Genomic DNA, 18,896 nt, shown 5'->3' with positions numbered 1-18,896 from the left:
AAAGATTCTATATTCTTGTTAATATTTTCATTAATTTTTTTTCAAGCCTACACATCATCTTGACCATTGTTACTCTGAACTCCATTTCTGACAATTTGGTTGTATCCATATCCATTAGCTCTGTGGCAGAGGCCACAGTCTCTGTTTCTTTCCTTTGTTGGGGGTTCCTCCTCCTTGTCATTCTGATGAGGAGAGGTTGCAGGGATGTACAGAGCCCAAATTATTGACCAGGACCCAAGCAAGATGCACCTGTTTTATAGGGACCTTAGGGATATGGGCTTCTTGTTTTTTCAGCCTGACTTCTGGGGGAGGGGCCTGCCGCACTGATACTCAGGCAACCCTGTGTGGGTAGAGTTGCTCCGCCCCTTGTTGAGGGGGAGGGGATGGGTACAATGCAAACTGGTTTTTCTGAGCTTTTGGTCTCTGGTGGATTTCCCTGGTGGTTTTCTGTGACTCTTCTGAGAGTCAGAGCAGCAGTGGCCGTATCCTAGCCTCTGTCTCAGAACAGAGAGATCACAGTCCGCTCTCCACTGAGCTCTCCTGGCCACTTTAACTGTTTCTGTCGGTGCTGCTAAAAAATCCCACAGCGTCCCGGGATGTGCGCCCCACAGCCTGTGTCCCAGCCCTTACTTCCAGGGCTGACACACCTCTGTCCTTTGTGCTTCTAACACCGCCAGCCGCCCCTGGTTCCCGCGCGCGCTCCCGAGCTCCCTGTTTCAGTCTAGTTCGAGTGCGCGCTCCGGAGCTCCCGGTTGTCAGTCTGGTCACTCGAGCACTCCCGAGCTCCCGTTTTAGTCCGGTTCCAGTGAGCGCTCCAGAGCTCCAGTTTTCAGTCTGGTCCCACGCGCATTCCCCAGCTCACGGTCTCAGTCTGCTCTCTCACCGGTGCCGGTCCATGAGTCCGGCCCGCTCCCCAATGCAGGAGGCTACTGCTTCCCAGCCCCAAGCAAAACGGCTCCCTCCCCCTTCTGTTTATCTTCCGATATCTGTGCGCGGATTCACGGCTTCCCGCTTCATACCTCAATACTCAGCACCAGAGATGTTCATTTGTAGAGATCCAGATGTATATTCCTACATCTCGGGCTGATTTCATGGGTGTTCAGGATGATCTGGTAGATATCCAGCTCGATTCAGGGGACCAGCTGAAAAAAGGTCCCCTACTCCTCCGCCATCTTTTCTCCTCCCCCCATGAGAGACTTTTTTAAAGATTTTATTCATTTGACAGAGAGAGAGAGAGGCAGAGGTAGAAGCAGGCTGCCCACTGAGCAAGGAACCTGATGTCGGGACCCTGGGATCATGAGCTGAAGGCAGACGCTTAACTGACTGAGCCACCCAGGCACCCCAAGAGACTCACAATCATAGGAAACAAACTGAGGGTTGCTGGAGGGGAGAGGTGGATGGGGAATCTGGGTGATGGATTTTAAGGAGGGCACGTGATGTAATGAGCACTGGGTATTATATAAAACTGATGAATCACTGAACTCTACCTGTGAAACTAAAAATATACTATATGTTAATTAATTGAATTTAAATAAATTTTTTTTAAAAAGGAACAATTGGCTATTAACTGAACAGCTTATTTTTGGGACAGTTGACTGACTATATGGATAACGAAAAATTAGATTCTACCCAACACACACACACACACACACACACACACACAATTCCAGATGAATTAAAAACCTAAATGTTAAAAAAAAAAAAAAACATGGCAAAGCTTTTACAGAAAATATAGGAGATGAGGGTAAAACTATAAAGTAAAAGCATGCAACTAAATATCATAAATGTCAGGGAAATGGTTACCACTGGGGGAAGAAAAGGGAGTTGAAACTGGGAAGAGGGCTGCATGGGAATTGTAAGACGCTGGTAATGCTGTTTCTTAACTTGTGCAAAAAGTTACATGAACGTTTGTTTTATACTAACTTGTTTCTTTTATTGTATTCATTTCTGTATGTTTCACTATTTAAAATAAATAAATAACTTGAGAGATAATCTTCATAATACTAAACAAGGGTTTCTTAAAGAAAATACAAAAAGCACGAAGTTCCTAGCCACTGGAGGTAACTAAGTTGAAGCTGGATTACAATTTGCAACTAATAAATTTACATTAAAATGTAAATGACTAAATTAAGATGTAGGACACAATGCGGACCAACAAAGCATTAACATCTGGGAAATATTATTTGAACTCCAACATTTCAGTAAGGTATCACCGAGCAATATGAACTAAAACTAGGTAAAGGATATGAATAACCAACTCAACAAAGAGGTAACTTAAATAGCCATTGAACATGCTCAACCTCAATAGAAGTCAGAGGAATGCAAAATAAGGCATCATTTCACACCCAGCATCCTGGCAAAGATCAAAAATCTAACAATACCAAGTGTAACAAAAGATCTGAAGAAACGGGAACTCTCATATGCTTCTGTAAAAAGAAAATAAGTTAACATAACCACTACTTGGAAGGCTTTGTAATATTCAATAAAGACCTACATACTACTGCTCTCAGCAATTCCACTGAGAAATTCTGGAATATGTGCAAAGGAGAGCTGAACAGAGGTATTCACTGAATGTGTGTTATTATTGTTTGTAATAGCAAAAAAAAAAAAAAAAAAAGAAAGAAAGAAAGAAAGAAAAAGAAGAAGAAGAAGAAAGAAAAGAAAAAACTGTCTTTCTGAGGAATGAAAGAATAAACCTCTTTACCTCCTTAAACAGAGGATATGAGACATGATTTAAATGTGTCCTTAATGGGTGAAAATTTATATAGCAAACTGATTTCTTTAGAGAAGAATACCAGAAGTAGTTAAGGGAACAATTTAATTTACTTGTACCAACGCAGATGAAAGAGAATGCTAAATGAGAAAAAATAAACTGCAAAATGGTATTTAATGATGTTATACCATTTGTGTAAAGATCTTAATCACAAATATATATTCTGTATTTATATATTATGTATATATATAATTTATTTTTATATATAATTTAAAGCTTATAAATATACAAATGCAATGAAAGTGTGAAACTTTCAGGGGAATGAGAGAAGACGATAACCTCAGGACAGTGGTAATATAGAGGGAGGGAAAAGGGATGGGTTGGAAGTTGTTGTGAAAATAAAACAGATCTGAAGCAAATGTGGCAAGAGTCACTGTTGTATTATTTTCTGTACTTTTTATATTTATGATGTTACATAATTAATTTATTTATTTTTGAGTAGGCTCCATGAGCCCAACATGGGGCTTGAATTCACAACCCTGAAATCAAGACCTAAGCTTAGATCAAGAGTTGGACGCTTAACTGACTGAGCCACCCAGGCGGCCCATAACTTGACATAATTTAAATCGTGATGGAATGTTTTAAGAATACAAAGAGGTAAAATACGTAGTTGATTTTTCAGAACTATAAAGGTGCTTTCTTTAATCCATGAAATAATTATTTGCTTTTAACTTTAACCATGGTGTATGGAACTCTGTCCGAATCTCATCACAGTCTTCCCCATCTCCTTAAATAGAGGATACCAGACATAGTTTCAAGTTTTCTTAAATGGCTGCATGTCTATATAGCTTGAATCACTGAATTAAAGAATGAAAATGGACCTTAACATTAAATTAAACAACGCTTTGATGTTTAATTCCTGTTACAACATTATTCATAGATAGGAATTAGCCTCAAAGTGGATACTTTCAGGAATGCAGCACATCCCAATTTTTTTGTGTGGAGAGGATTCTGTGAGAAAGTTATCCTGATTTCAATGTTAAAAATCTCTCTCCTTATAGCCATCACACTCTGGTCTTACTTCTGCCATTTAGGGCCATACAGGGCAAGTTTAATTTCACATGAAATCCCATCAAATATTTGAAGATATCATGATACTCCCAAGTCCCCTTTTTTTCCCTAGGTCAAATACCTCCATATACTTTCCTTGAATGACATGGACGTTGCTCATATCCTTGGCCTATTTTTCTCTATATTGCCCCTTTCTTAACTTATAGAAGTTCTTCATATATTATGGATACTAACTCTTTGTTATATATGCTGATAATATTTTCTCCCAGAAGGCTATTTATTTTTTAGTTTTACTCATGGTAATCTTTGCCATATGGAAGTTACCTCATTTTTTTATGTAGTCAAATATGTCAGTGTTTTTCTTTCATGGCTTCTGGGTTTTGTGTCTTAAGAATATACTAATACAGTCCCCTGTTGTGTTCTGGTTCATTTATAGGTTTCATTTGATGTTTCACCTTCCTTACCTAAGATTGCATTTGTTTGGTCAACGCATCTTTGAGATTCATCCATGCTGTTGCATGTATCTGTTTTTAAGTTTTAGTTTTTGTATTTACGTCCACAATCCATCTTGATTACTTTTTGTGTATGACAAGAGGTCAAGGTCAAGGTTTAGGTTTATTTTTTTATTTATTTATTTTTGGTCAAGGTTTATTTTAGATGTCACAGTTCAGATTTCTATTTTAGATGAAAGCTCTTTCCCATTTCCTGCATTGATTCTGCTTAACTGGAGCCATCTGCTGCAATTGCCCAACTTGATTTTCTTATTTCAAGATGCTAAATCTCCCTAAATCTCAAGCTATTTTCTTTTGTTTGCCTATTTTTATGAAAGAAAATCTGTATCGATTGAACATAATAGTTGGAGAGGATCTCCTCAGCCATTGTGTAGGACAGAGCCTGATTTCCGCAATGGGTTACAACTCCCCCTTCCTCCAGTGACACAGAAGGTGAGTACAAAGTCCTGTGGTGCTCAATTACCCACTTCAATTTCCTAGTGACACCTGGAACAATTTCTGTGGCCAGAACTCCAAGCCCCAGTGGAATTTCCAAAGTCCTCCAATTTTTCCATTCCAATTGCACATCCTTCCTTCTAATATAGTTCTAAGAGAGGTAAAATTGAAAATACTCTAACTCTTGCTTGGTCAAGATTTTTTTACCTTAGTCTTCACTTAACTGAAGACTCTCTTCTTTAGTTCCACTGTCCTGTGCTCATGACTAGAGATCTATGAGTCGGCTCCTAATGTCCTCTTTCAGTTTAGAGCAATTACATAGTAGCTGGTTGCGGCAGTATGTATAGTGTAAGTTGGCACCTCTCAGAATGTTGACATATGCCCCATTCCTATTGCTGCTTTTCCTACCGCCAGAGAAAATGTATTTGACAAGAGAGTTGCAGTACTGACATGAAGGAGCCTAGTTTAAACCTCTTGGTCAACACAGACAATTCCATTGATCAACCAAGAGCTATTTATTTAGTGCCTAGCACTGTGACTGTAGTCACATCATTATATCCTCTTCCTTTCTCTTATGAAGAGTATGAACAATATATAAAGTGCTGGAGATGAACACCGGCTATTCCTGATTCTACATTTTCCCATTCTCAACCCATATTGTTATAGTTCCCTCCTTAAAAGTGAGAAATATTTAAAATTGATTTTTTTTCTTTTTTTTTTAAAAGATTTTATTTATTTATTTGACAGAGAGACAGCCAGCGAGAGAGGGAACACAAGCAGGGGGAGTGGGAGAGGAAGAAGCAGGCTCATAGTATAGAAGCCTGATGTGGCGCTCGATCCCAGAATGCTGGGATCACGCCCTGAGCCGAATAAAATTGATTTTCAGTGGCCCATAGAGAACGATTTTGCCCTAGAGTCAAGAATAGGCTAGGTTTCATAACGGAATCTGGAAGACTCCTCTTCCCTTTACTTCTAGGGACAAAATGCAATGGTTAGGAACTAACCATTAGAACTACGACTCATATCTGATGGATTTACTTGAGTTAGCTCACCTGTTCAATCTGTTTATACCATGTCATCAGCACCTCCTCTAGCTGACGAACAGTTTCTGAATTGCTAGCTGCAGCTGTCACTTCTTCAAACGTATGCAGTTTGGAAAAATCGATATTGTCTATCTTCTTTAACATAACTGTTCCCTCGATACTTACTCTAGCACCTAAGAGGGAAGAATCAATATTGAGAAGAGGTGTTTAATGTCAATGTGTGGTTTCAAGCTATAATTACTCAAATGTTAAAGATCTAATACTTTATAGAAATATAATACAAATTGATCATTAGATTGCAACTCGGTAATTTTTAATAATATTACTATTTTAATAATATAAAATAATAAAATTATACATTTTTAAAAGAGCTAATAATAAAGTAATATTTTAAAATGTGGTGAAATTTTTCATTAATAATATAGGAATAGAATCTTCCCACTACAATGGAAGAAAAAAAAATATCGTACTTCTGCAAAGATCCCTGAAAATGAGAGGATTTAGTGATTTGATTTCTTACCTCTAGGTCTCATAATTACTTTAACACTTTGTTTTAAGATGGAATGTTTTTCCTCTAATGCTTACCTTTAATAACATATCTTACAGGGGTGCCTGGGTGGCTCAGTGTCTGCCCTCAGCTCAGGTCATGATCCCAGAGTCCTGGGATCGAGCCCCACATTCGGCTCCTTGCTCAGCAGGGAGTCTCTTCTCCCTCTGCCCCTCCCCCTGCTCGTTGGCTTGCATGTGCTCTCTCTCTCTCAAATAAATAAATAAAATCTTAAAAAAATAACATAGGTTATAGTTAACTTGCTCATTTTTAGTTTACTAAGCATTAAATTTTATACTTACCATCTAAAAATGAAAGGTATCTGTTGATGGTTTCAGTGAAAATGTGTTTTTCAGATTCTCCTTGCTTGGACTGGTTTAGGGCACCCCAATTATTTGTTGCAAGAATAGCTGGTAGAAATACACTTGACAGCATATTCCTAATCCCATTTAGTATTCCTGTTGATGCATCCAGTACAGTACAGAGCACTTCCTGAAAGGGTGGTGTTCAAAAGTGATTTTATATGCTAATCCCATTAAAGAACTAAAAATCATAACCTATTTCACACTACAACAAGCATAGACAATACTTTTATATACTATTAGGAAAACTTAAGTGGTCATGAAAATGAGAGTTCTAAAATCAACAAATTTATATTCTGCCCCCATTCTAACCATTCACATATATGTTATCAAGGCAACACTTTCCTCAGTGCTTTAGTTTCTACCTAGGAAAGGAGACATGGCCTGGAGCCTACACAATGTGAAGGAAGTGAAGCTGAGCTTTCTGCATAAATTACTTAGTGGAAAGCTGCTCTATCACGGAAATGGGACTAGAAAAACTCCATCAGGATAGGGAAAGAGCAATGACACTAGCCCAGTATTTTAAGTGGAAAAAATGATCAGTCTCAAGAAATCAAAAGCACAGAAATCAGAAGTCCAGCATCTATGATTGTGACATCTCAATTCATACAATTTAAGTGATATGGAATTCCCAAGCCAAGAAATTAAGATTTAAAAAACTTGCCCAAAGCCACTAAAAAATTTTTCTTAACCGTGACTGCATTTAACTCACAGAATACAGAATACAGAATAACTCTCAGAAGAATACAACAGCTACTGGTCCAGTTTGATGCCATTGCCTTGATTTGTGCTAAGGTGTCTCCGTCTTTCTCACTGTTGCTTCTGCACCATTAGTCAAATGTCAACACAGTAAAATGGGCAAATGTCTTAGAATTATGATAAAAATACATTTCGACCTTGAAGATTCCATGAAAGGGTCTTGGAGACCATGCTGAGGGTCACTGGTGGTATACTGTATGTTCAACCGAGATTATATTTACACAGTTACAATGATATAAACAAACATCTAGCTAAGCAAAAGAGAATATAACGACACTGGAAGAATGAAGGGATGGAAAATGGCAAGAGGGGCAGAGAATAAAAAAGAGCTAAATCCTCATCTTCCATAGGGAAGAGTCAATAGATACTGTCTAACCTGGCAAAGGAGTAATCAGAGCCTATTATTTGGCGATATGGAGGCAAATGAAAGAATCTGGTGAGACTTAAAGGCTGTTTCTGGAGACTGAGATAGAAGTCAGTTCTCACAACAAGACCCGCAGAGTTTCTTCCTTTTTTAAAACTGCATACAACTGTGACAAAATAAAAACTCACTGATAAAAAAGAATGGGTTGTCACAGACAAGCTGAAGGGAGAATTCGTGAAATGGAAGACAGACTGAGGAAACAAATCCACACGTTTGGGAGACATCATCGCAAAACAGTTTCAAAGGCAAAAGACAACAACAAACAGAAAGAAAAGACAGATCACCTATGAAGTACACTTACAGAAGAGGTTTCATCAGCCACCAGAGATATCAGAATGGAATATCCACAAGAAGCTAGAGGGAAATAACTCCCAACCTAGAATCCAAAACCAAGCTAAACAACCTGTCTTGAAGCAATCTTTTGTCATAAACAGAAAAGGAGAAAAATTAGATTGGATTTCAGTTACTTTTCCCATTGTAAAAAGGAAGACTTTTATTTATTACGACACTTTAAAATAATAGAGAACTGGTATTTGTTGAGGGAATACTACGTTAGGCAACATAAGATTTTGCTGATATTATCATTAAGTCTCAAGACAGTGCTTAAGGTGGGTATGACTATTCCCAATTTAAGAATGTAAAAACCTAAGTCACAGAAAAGAAAAGCAACTTGTGAAGGAACACTCCACTGGTCAGTGGTGAGGCTAGGAGGCAAATTTGGGTCTATCTGAACAAAATTACTGTTCTTCCTAACCCATCAAGCTGCCTTCCTGAGACTAAGTAACCAATGTCTAGGTCAATTTTCTCTTCTTTCTGAAACAATCAAAGAGTTAAAATATTAAGTAAAGAAGAGGTTAAATAAAGAAGGTTAAATAAAGAGGTTAAATAAAGAAGAGGTTAAATAACTAATACTCAAAACTGTGCAAACAACATTAAATTCACTCCCAGTGAATGGAAAGATGGAAATTATTTGCACACCATCTAGAAGAAATGGGATTTTCATGAATTTTAAAAGTAGTATCTAAAGGATAAATACCACTGAGCTTTATTATAGTAATTTCTCAGTTTCTTTGGACACATGAATACATTATTTTCTTGGAAGTCAATTCAGTCCTATATGTACAAAGGAGAGAAAATAAAGCAAAAACGTGACTATGACGATACATTCAATGTTTAACTATAGGCTGGTGATGTCAATACATTGTGGAATAAGATGTCCTTTTTTTTGACCCCTAACAAAACCCAGGAATTTGGTTTGTATCCATGGACAAAAGTGGCTTTGTGGGAGCCGTGGGATCCAGCAACCATATGCCAAGAAACTCAGGAGGAGTCTCACCCACCATGCATCAGGGAAGAGGCATACAGACCTCAGTGCAGGTGTGGAAACTGCAGTGGCTATGTACCAACTCCAACCCCTCTCAGACACTGTCTAGGAGCCCCGAGAAAGCACTCTTGGGAGACAGCCTTTGTGGAAGTCCAGATTTCCAGAAAAGAAGTTCCAGCACACAGCTGGAGCAAAAATATATGCTTTTGGGTGCACGGGATAAGGTAAGAGGAGCAGCTTGGCTTTACCCACATCACCCCTCCCCGGACACAGCATAGTTTAGGACCAAGAGAGAACTTCTCAGCCTTTCATTTCTCCTGCAGGGGAAGTAAGAGCATGTAAGTGAGCACCCAGCTTCCTCAGCTGTGTGGGATGCTGCCAAAGAGGCTCATTTCTCTCCCACCCCATCCAGAGTACTGAATCGTGAGCTGCATGGCTGGGAGCAGGGGGGCAGAAAAAAGCAGAGAGAGTAGGAGAAAATACTCTTGGAAGGCATTAAAGGGAAGCAGTCTAACTGCATCACAGACTCCATCAAGGAGCCCACCACTGAGAGCCCAGCATGGCCTCCGGGAACATCTGGCCCATGGATTCCCCCAACTGGCCCATGGGCTCCCCAGCTCTCAGCATGCCTCAGCCACACATGCCCCTACCCTGTGGCTGGCTGCCTGTGCATGCTTCTGATGGCAGCAGATGGCTAGTGAGTCCATGAAGAAAGCCAGCCCAAATCTGTTGGCCAAGAGATCACAAACTTGAGCTTTAGCATCACCTTTGGGAAAATGAAAAGGAGGCTGTCAGCCCGGTGCACTGCAGGATTGAGAGAAGGCATACAAGCTCAAGAAGTCAGCCACACCAGGGAGAAAGAAGTGTAGAGCAGGTTTAGCCATAGAAGGTCAGAGGGAGCTTTAGAATCACCAGCAGGCTGCTGACAACAGAGACAATAAAGACCGGCGGAGGTAACTATTACCTCAAATGCAAAGACAGCAATGCAAAACTTTAAGGGACATGAAAAATAAAGGAAATGACACCACCAAAGGATCATAATTAATTTTCTAGTAACCACCCCCAAAGACATGGAAATTTGCAATTTACCTGAAAAAGAATTCAACATGGCTGCTTTATGGGAACTCAATGAGTACAACAAAACACAGGAAGATAATTCAATGAAATCAGAAAAACAATACTTGAACAAAATGAGAAGTTTAATAGAGATAGAAATCATGAAAAAAGAGCCAAACAGAAATTCTGGAACTGAGAAATACAAAGAAATGAAAAATGCAACAGTGGTCATTAACAACAGAATGGATCAAGCAGAAAAAAGAATCTGTGAGATAGAAGACAGGAATTTTGAGTTTATCCTGTCAGAGCACAACAAAGGAAAAAGTGACAAAAAGTTAAACCTGTGTGAACTTTGGGATACCATCGAAAGCCCCAATTTGCAAATTACCGGAGTTCCAGCAACAGAAGAGAGGGAGAAGAGGGCAGAAAGTTTATTTAAAGAAATGGTGACTGAAAACTGCTCAAATCTGGGGGGGAGATTTGGGTATCCAAGTTCCTGAAGTTCATGGGTCACCAAACAAATTCAGCTTAAAGAGATCCTTTCCAAGACACATGATAATAAAACTGTCCAAACTCAAAGACAAAAAGAAGATCTTGAAAGTAGTATGAGAAAAGAAGCTTATAACTTACAAGGGAACCCCTGAAGGTTACCAACAGATTTCTTAGCAGAAACCTGACAGGCGAGGAATGCGTGGAATGATATATTCAAAGTGCTAAAAGAAAAAAAAAATGCCAACCAAGAATACCCCACCTGGCAAATTACCCTACAGCAATGAAGGACAGATTAAGATTTTCCTAGACAAACAAAAGCTGAAGCAATTCATTACCTGTAGACCTGCCTTACAAGAAATGCTGAGGGAGTTCTTCAAGCCAAAATGAAAGGACACCAATTACTGACATGAACACATATGAAAATACACAATATGCTAAAAAAGGTAAGTATGTAGTCAAATTCAGAATACTAATACTGTAATCTGAGTGGTGATAACCACATAGCTCTAGTATAAAAGTTAAAGAATGAGAAAAAAAAGGCACAGAGTGGCTGGACGGATTCAAAAAGCAAGACCTAACTATATGCTGCTTACAAGAGACTGACTCACTTCAGCTTTAAGCATACACATAGGCTCAAAGTGAGAAGACAAAATAAATATTCAACTATAATAATATTAATAAAATATACCTCTGAAACCAAAAGGAAGGCAGAAGTAGCCATACTTATATCAGACAAAACAGACGTTAAGCCAAAACAGTAAAAAGATACAAAGAAGGTTATTATACAGTGATACAGAGGTCACCTTATCCAAAAAGACAAAGTAACCATGAATATACATGCACCTAACATCAGAGCACCTAAATATACTAACCAAATACTAAAAGATCTGAAGGGAGAAACAGACAACACAACTTTCAACAGTGGATAGTCCATCCAGACAAAAAATAAACAAGGAAATGTTGCACTGGAACTGTAAGTTAGACCAAACGGACCTAACAGACATGTACAGAACATTCCACCCAATAGTAGAATATACATTCTTCCCAAGTGCACATGGAACATTTCCAGGAAAGAACCTATTGTGGGTCACAAAACAGCAAATTTAAGATGACTGAAATCATGCCAAATATTTTTTTTTACAATCACAATGGTATAAAACTAGAAATCAGTAAGAGAACAAAAGTTAGAAATTTCACAAATATGTGAAAATTAACACACTCCTGCACAACCGATGGGTCGAAGAAGAAATCTAAAGGGAAATAAAAAATACCTTGAAACAAATGAAAATGGAAAGAGAACATATACAAAAACCCATAGGATTTGAGATGCAGCAAAAACCATTCTAAGAGGGAAGTTTATAGCAATATATGCCTACGTTAAGAAAAAAAAAGAAAGATATTGAACAACCTAACTTTACACCTCAAGGAACTTGAAAAAGAAGAAAAAACTAAACCCAAAGTTTGCAGAAGAAAAGGAAATAAATGAAATAGACACTAGAAAAACCATCTATCTGATCTGGGGATACTAGAAAATATAGAGAGAGAATTTGTATAACTCAATAGCAAATGAACAATCCAATTAAAACATGGGCAGAGGAACTGAATAGACATTTTTCCAAAGATTCATCCAAATAACAGGCACATGAAAAGATGCTCAACATCAGTAATCATCAGGGAAGTGAAAATCAAAACCACGATAAGATGTCACCTCATACCCCTTAGAATGGCTACCATCAAAAAGACAGGATGATAGGGAGGGGTGGCTGGCTGGCTCAGTCAGGGGAGTATGCAACTCTTGACATCAGGGTCTTGAGTTTGAGCTCCACGTTGGGTGTAGGGACTACTTAAATAAGTAAATAAACTTAAAAAAAAAAAAAAAGACAAGAGGTAAGTGCTGGTAAGACTATGGAGAAAAGGGCACCCTACTGCACTGTTGGTGGGAATGTAAGTTGGTGGAGGCACTATGGAAAATAATATGCAGGTTCTTCAAAAAATTAAAAATAGAACATCATACAATCCAGCAATCCCACTTCTGGATATACACCCAGAGGAAATGAAATGAGGATCTTGAAGAGGTATCTTCACCTCCATGTTCACTGCAGCATTATTCACAATAACCAAGATATAGAAACAATCTAAGTGTCCAGCTAAGGATAAATAGATAAAGAAGATACGGTATATATACAGGATGGAATATTAGCCACAAGGAAGGAAGGAAATCCTGCCTTTAAGACAACATGGGTGGACCTTGAGAATATTATGCTAAGTGAAGTAAGTCTGACAGAAAAAGAAAAACTGTACGATCTCACTTACATGTGGAATCTAAAAAAGTTGACCTCATAGAAACAGAGAATAGAATGTTGATTACAAAGGGCTGTGGGGTAGGGGAAATCGGGAGATGTTCATCAAAGCATGCAAACTGAAGTTATACAATGAGTAAGTTTTGGGGATCTAACATACAGCATGGCGATTATAGCTAATATCAGTATACACTAGAATGTTGCTAAGACAGTTCACCTTAAATGTCATCACCAAAACCAACAAAAAAAAAGGTAATTATTTGAGACGATGATGTGTTACCTAACGCTACAGTGGTAATCAGTTCACAAAATATAAGTGTATTAAATCAACATGTCACAGTGATCAAAAACCTCCCCAAAAACAAGACTCCAGGGCCTGATGGATTCCCTGGGGAAGTCTACCAAACATTCAAAGAAGAAATAATACCTATTCTCCTGAAGCTGTTTCAAAAAACAGAAACAGAAGGAAAACTACCAACCTCATTCTATGACGCCAGTATTACCTTGATCCCCAAACCAGGCAAAGACCCCATCAAAAAGGAGAATTACAGACCAATTTCCCTAATGAACATGGATGTCAAAATCTTCAAACAGATCCTAGCTAACAGGATCCAACAGTACATTAAAAGGATTATCCATCATGACCAAGTGGGATTCATTCCTGGGATGCAAGGGTGGTTCAACATTCGCAAATCGATCAGTGTGATAGGTCATATCAACAAGAAAAGAGACAAGAACCATATGATCCTCTCAACTGATTCAGAAAAAGCATTTGACAAAATACAGCATCCTTTCCTGAGTAAAACACGTCAGAGTGTAGGGATAGAGGGTACATTCCTCAATTTCATAAAAACCATCTATGAAAAGCCTACAGCGAATATCATTCTCAATAGGGAAAAGCTGGAAGCCTTTCCCTTAAGATCAGGAACACGACAAGGATGCCCACTCTCGCCATTATTATTCACCATAGTACTAGAAGTCTTTGCAACAGCAAACAGACAACAAAAAGGGATAAAACGTTCAAATCGGCGAAGAAGAAGTCAAACTGTCTCTCTTCGCAGATGACATGATACTCTACATGGAAAACCCAAAAGAATCCACCCCCAAACTACTAGAAGTTATAGAGCAATTCAGTAATGTGGCGGGATACAAAATCAATGCTCAGAAATCAGTTGCATTTCTATCCACGAACAATGAGACTGAAGAAAGAGAAATTAGGGAATCGATTCCATTTACAATAGCACCAAAAGTCATACATTATCTCGGAATTAACTTAACCAGAGATGTTAAGGATCTCTATTCTGGAAACTACAAATGACTCTTGAAAGACATTGAGGAAGACACAAAAGGATGGAAAAATACTCCATGCTCATGGATAGGAAGAATTAACATAGTTAAAATGTCCATGCTACCCAGAGCAATCTACACTTTCGATGCCATCCCGATCAAAATACCAATGACATTTTTTCAAAGAACTGGAACAAACAGCCCTTAAATTTGTGTGGAACCAGAAAAGGCCCCAAATCGCCAAGGAAATGTTGAAAAGGAAAAACAAAGCTAGGGGCATCACGTTGCCAGATTTCAAGCTATACTACAAAGCTGTGATCACCAAGACAGCATGATACTGGCACAAAAACAGACACATAGACCAACGGAACAGAATAGAGAATCCAGAAATGGATCCTTGGCTCTTTGGGCAACTAATCTTTGATAAAGCAGGAAAAAACATCCAGTGGAAAAGAGACAGTCTCTTCAATAAATGGTGCTGGGAAAATTGGACAGCTACATGCAAAAGAATGAAACTTGACCACTCTCTCGCACCATACACAAAGACAAACTCCAAATGGATGAAAGACCTCGATGTGAGACAGGAATCCATCAAAATCCTAGAGGAGAACATAGGCAACAACCTCTACGACATCGGCCAAAGCAACTTTTTTCATGACACATCTCCAAAGGCAAGAGAAACAAAAGATAAAATGAACCTGTGGGACTTCATCAAGATAAAAAGCTTCTGCACAGCCAAGGAAACCATCAAAGAAACTAAGAGGCAGCCCACAGAAGGGGAGAAGATATTTGCAAATGACACTACAGATAAAAGACTGGTATCCAAGATCTACAAAGAACTTCTCAAACTCAATACACAAGAAATAAATAAACAAATCAAAAAATGGGCAGAAGATATGAACTGACGCTCTTCCAATGAAGACATACAAATGGCTAACAGACACATGAAAAAATGTTCAAAATCATTAGCCATCAGGGAAATTCAAATCAAAACCACACTGAGATACCACCTTATGCCAGTTAGAATGGCAAAAATTGACAAGGCAAGAAACTACAAATGTTGGAGAGGATGTGGAGAAAGGGGATCGATCCCTCTTACATTGTTGGTGGGAATGCAAGTTGGTACAGCCACTCTGGAAAACAGTGTGGAGGTCCCTTAAAATGTTAAAAATTGAGCTACCCTATGATCCAGCCATTGCACTACTGGGTATTTACCCCAAAGATACAGACGTAGTGAAGAGAAGGGCCATATGCACCCCAATGTTCATAGCAGCATTGTCCACAATAGCCAAATTGTGGAAGGAGCTGAGATGCCCTTCGACAGATGACTGGATTAAGAAGATGTGGTCCAGGGAGTTAAGATGGCGGAGGAGTAGGAGACACCGTTTTCAGCCGGTCCTCCGAGTCGAGCTGGATAGGTACCAGACCAGCCTAAACAACCACGGAACCAGCCTGAGACGCAGGAAGACGCATCTGGATCTGTACAAATGAACATCTCCAGCGCTGAGTATTGAGGTACGAAGCAGGGAGCCATGAAACTGTGCACAGATATCGGAAGATAAACGGAAGGGGGAGGGAGCCGCCGCGTTCGGGTGCCGGGAAGCGGTAGCCACTTGCACGGGAGAGCGGGCGGGCTCGTGGTCGGCACCCACAAAACAGCAGACTGAGACCGTGAGCCGGGTGCGGGCGCCACCAGGCATCTCGCGGAACACCGGAATCCCGCTGCACTCACTGGATCCAGACTGAGACTGGGAGCTTCTGGAGCGCGTGCGCGGGGGCGGCTGGCAGCTGGCGGCGTTAGAAACACAAAGGACAGAGACGCGCCGGCCCTGGAAGTGAGGGCTGGGACGCCGGGTGTGGGGCGCACATCCCGGGACGCTGCAGGGTTGAGCAGCACCAACAGAAACAGAGTTAAAGTGGCCAGAACATTAGTAGAGAACGGGCCGCAATCCTTCTGTTCCGTGACAGAGGCTGAAATTTGGCCGCTGCTGCTCTGACTCTCAGAAGAGGCACAGCAAACTGCCAGGGAAAGCCGCCAGAGAACAAAAGCCTGGAAATACCAGCTCAGGGAGTGCCCATCCCCATCCCCCCTCGCAGGGGACGCCGAGACTCTACCCAAACAGGGTTGCCTGAGTATCGGCGCGGCAGGCCCCTCCCCCAGAAGGCAGGCTGAAAAATCAAGAAGCCCACAACCCGGGCGCCTGGGTGGTGCAGTCATTGAGCGCCTGCCTTCGGCTTAGGGCGTGATCCCGGCGTTCCGGAAAGGAGTCCCTCATCGGGCTCCTCCGCTGGGAGCCTGCTTCTTCCTCTCCCACTCCCCTGCTTCTGTTCCCTCTCTCGCTGGTTGGCTGCCACATAAATAAATAAATAAAATCTTTAAAGAAGAAGCCCACATCCCTAAGATCCCTATAAAACAAGGGGCACGGCCTGGGACCCAGTCAATAATTTGGGCTCTGGAAACCCCGCAACCTCTCTTCATCAGAATGACAAGAAGGAGAAGCCCCCCCAGCAAAGAAAAGACAGTGAGTCTGTGGCCTCTGCCACAGAAATAATGGATATGGATGTAACCAAATTATCAGAAATGGAATTCAGAGTAACGATGGTCAAAATGATGAGTAGAATTGAAAAAACTATTAACGAAAAGGTTACTGAGAATATAGAATCCCTAAGGACAGAAATGAGAGCGAATCTGACAGAAATTAAAAATTCTATGAGCCAAATGCAGGCAAAACTAGAGGCTCTGACGGCCAGGGTCGCAGAAGCAGAGGAACGGGTTAGTGAATTGGAGGATGGGTTAATAGAGGAAAAAATGAAAATAGAAGATGGTCTTAAAAAAATCCACGCCCACGAATGTAGGTTACGGGAGATTACTGACTCAATGAAACGATCCAATGTTAGAATCATCGGCAACCCCGAGGGGGTGGAGAAAAACAGAGGTCTAGAAGAGATATTTGAACAAATTGTAGCTGAAAACTTCCCTAATCTAGCAAGGGAAACAAACATTCGTGTCCAAGAGGCAGAGAGGACCCCTCCCAAGCTCAACCACGACAAACCTACGCCACGTCACGTCATAGTGCAATTCGCAAATATTAGATGCAAGGATACAGTATTGAAAGCGGCCAGGGCAAAGAAATTTCTCACGTACCAAGGCAAAAGCATCAGAATTACGTCAGACCTGTCTACACAGACCTGGAATGAGAGAAAGGGCTGGGGGAGCATATTTAAAGCTCTTTCAGAGAAAAACATGCAGCCAAGGATCCTTTATCCAGCAAGGCTGTCATTCAGAATTGATGGAGAAATAAAGACATTTCAGAATCGCCAGTCACCAACCAATTTCGTAACCACGAAACCAGCCCTACAGGAGATATTACGGGGGGTTCTATAAAAGTAAAAAGGCCCCAAGAGTGATACAGAACAGAAAGTCACAGCCAATACAAACAAAGACTTTACTGGCAACATGGCAACATTAAAATCATATCTCTCAGTAATCAGTCTTAATGTAAATGGTTTGAACCATCCCATAAAACGTCACAGGGTTGCAGATTGGATAAAAAGACATGACCCATCCATTTGCTGTCTACAAGAGACTCATTTCAAACCCAAAGATGCATTCAGACTGAGAGTAAGGGGATGGAGTACCATCTTTCACGCAAATGGACCTCAAAAGAAAGCTGGGGTAGCAATTCTCATATCAGATAAATTGGATTTTAAACTACAGACTATAGTTAGAGATGCAGAAGGGCACTATATTATTCTTAAGGGAAGTATTCAACAAGTGGATATGACAATTATAAATATATATGCCCCCAACAGGGGAGCAGCAAGATACACAAGCCAACTCTTAACCAGAATAAAGAGACATATAAATAAAAATACATTAATAGTAGGGGACCTCAACACTCCACTCTCAGAAATAGACAGAACACCCTGGCAAAAACTAAGCAAAGAATCAAAGGCTTTGAATGCCATACTCGACGAGTTGGACCTCACAGATATATATAGAACACTACACCCCAGAACCAAAGAATACTCATTCTATTCTAATGCCCATGGAACATTCTCAAGAATAGACCATGTTCTGGGACACAAAACAGGTCTCAACCGATACCAAAAGATTGAAATTATCCCCTGCATATTCTCAGACCACAACGCTCTGAAATTGGAACTCAACCACAAGGAAAAATTTGGAAGAAACTCAAACACTTGGAGACTAAGAATCATCCTGCTCAGGAATGACTCGATAAACCAGGAAATCAAAAATCAAATTAAACAGTTTATGGAGACCAATGAGGATGAAAATACAACAGTCCAAAACCTATGGGATACTGCAAAGGCAGTCCTAAGGGGGAAATACATAGCCATCCAAGCCTCACTCAAAAGAATAGAAAAATCGAAAATGCAGTTTTTATATTCTCACCTCAAGAAGCTGGAACAGCAACAGAGGGACAGGCCTAATCCACGCACGAGGAAGCAGTTGACCAAAATTAGAGCTGAAATCAATCAAGCAGAAACCAGAAGTACAGTAGAGCAGATCAACAGGACTAGAAGCTGGTTCTTTGAGAGAATCAATA

At 40.2% G+C, this 18,896-nt stretch overlaps 1 protein-coding gene across 1 annotated transcript in view; it reads right to left on the bottom strand.

The window, feature by feature from the left end:
• The window catches only part of DNAH8 (dynein axonemal heavy chain 8), a 380,399-nt gene that overhangs the window by 328,958 nt on the left and 32,545 nt on the right, over positions 1–18,896 (bottom strand). The window contains exons 6-7 of the mRNA XM_026482812.4: positions 6,624–6,813; positions 5,784–5,947 (exon numbers count right to left, since the gene is read on the bottom strand). Of these exons, the coding sequence (XP_026338597.3) occupies positions 5,784–5,947; positions 6,624–6,813 (354 nt within the window). The remainder of the gene's footprint in view (positions 1–5,783; positions 5,948–6,623; positions 6,814–18,896) is intronic.

Source organism: Ursus arctos, unplaced genomic scaffold, assembly GCF_023065955.2.
Source record: "Ursus arctos isolate Adak ecotype North America unplaced genomic scaffold, UrsArc2.0 scaffold_31, whole genome shotgun sequence".
NCBI lineage: Eukaryota > Metazoa > Chordata > Mammalia > Carnivora > Ursidae > Ursus > Ursus arctos.
The sequence above is the reverse complement of the archived record's forward strand: the minus strand, read 5'-3'. Positions and strand labels throughout refer to the sequence as shown.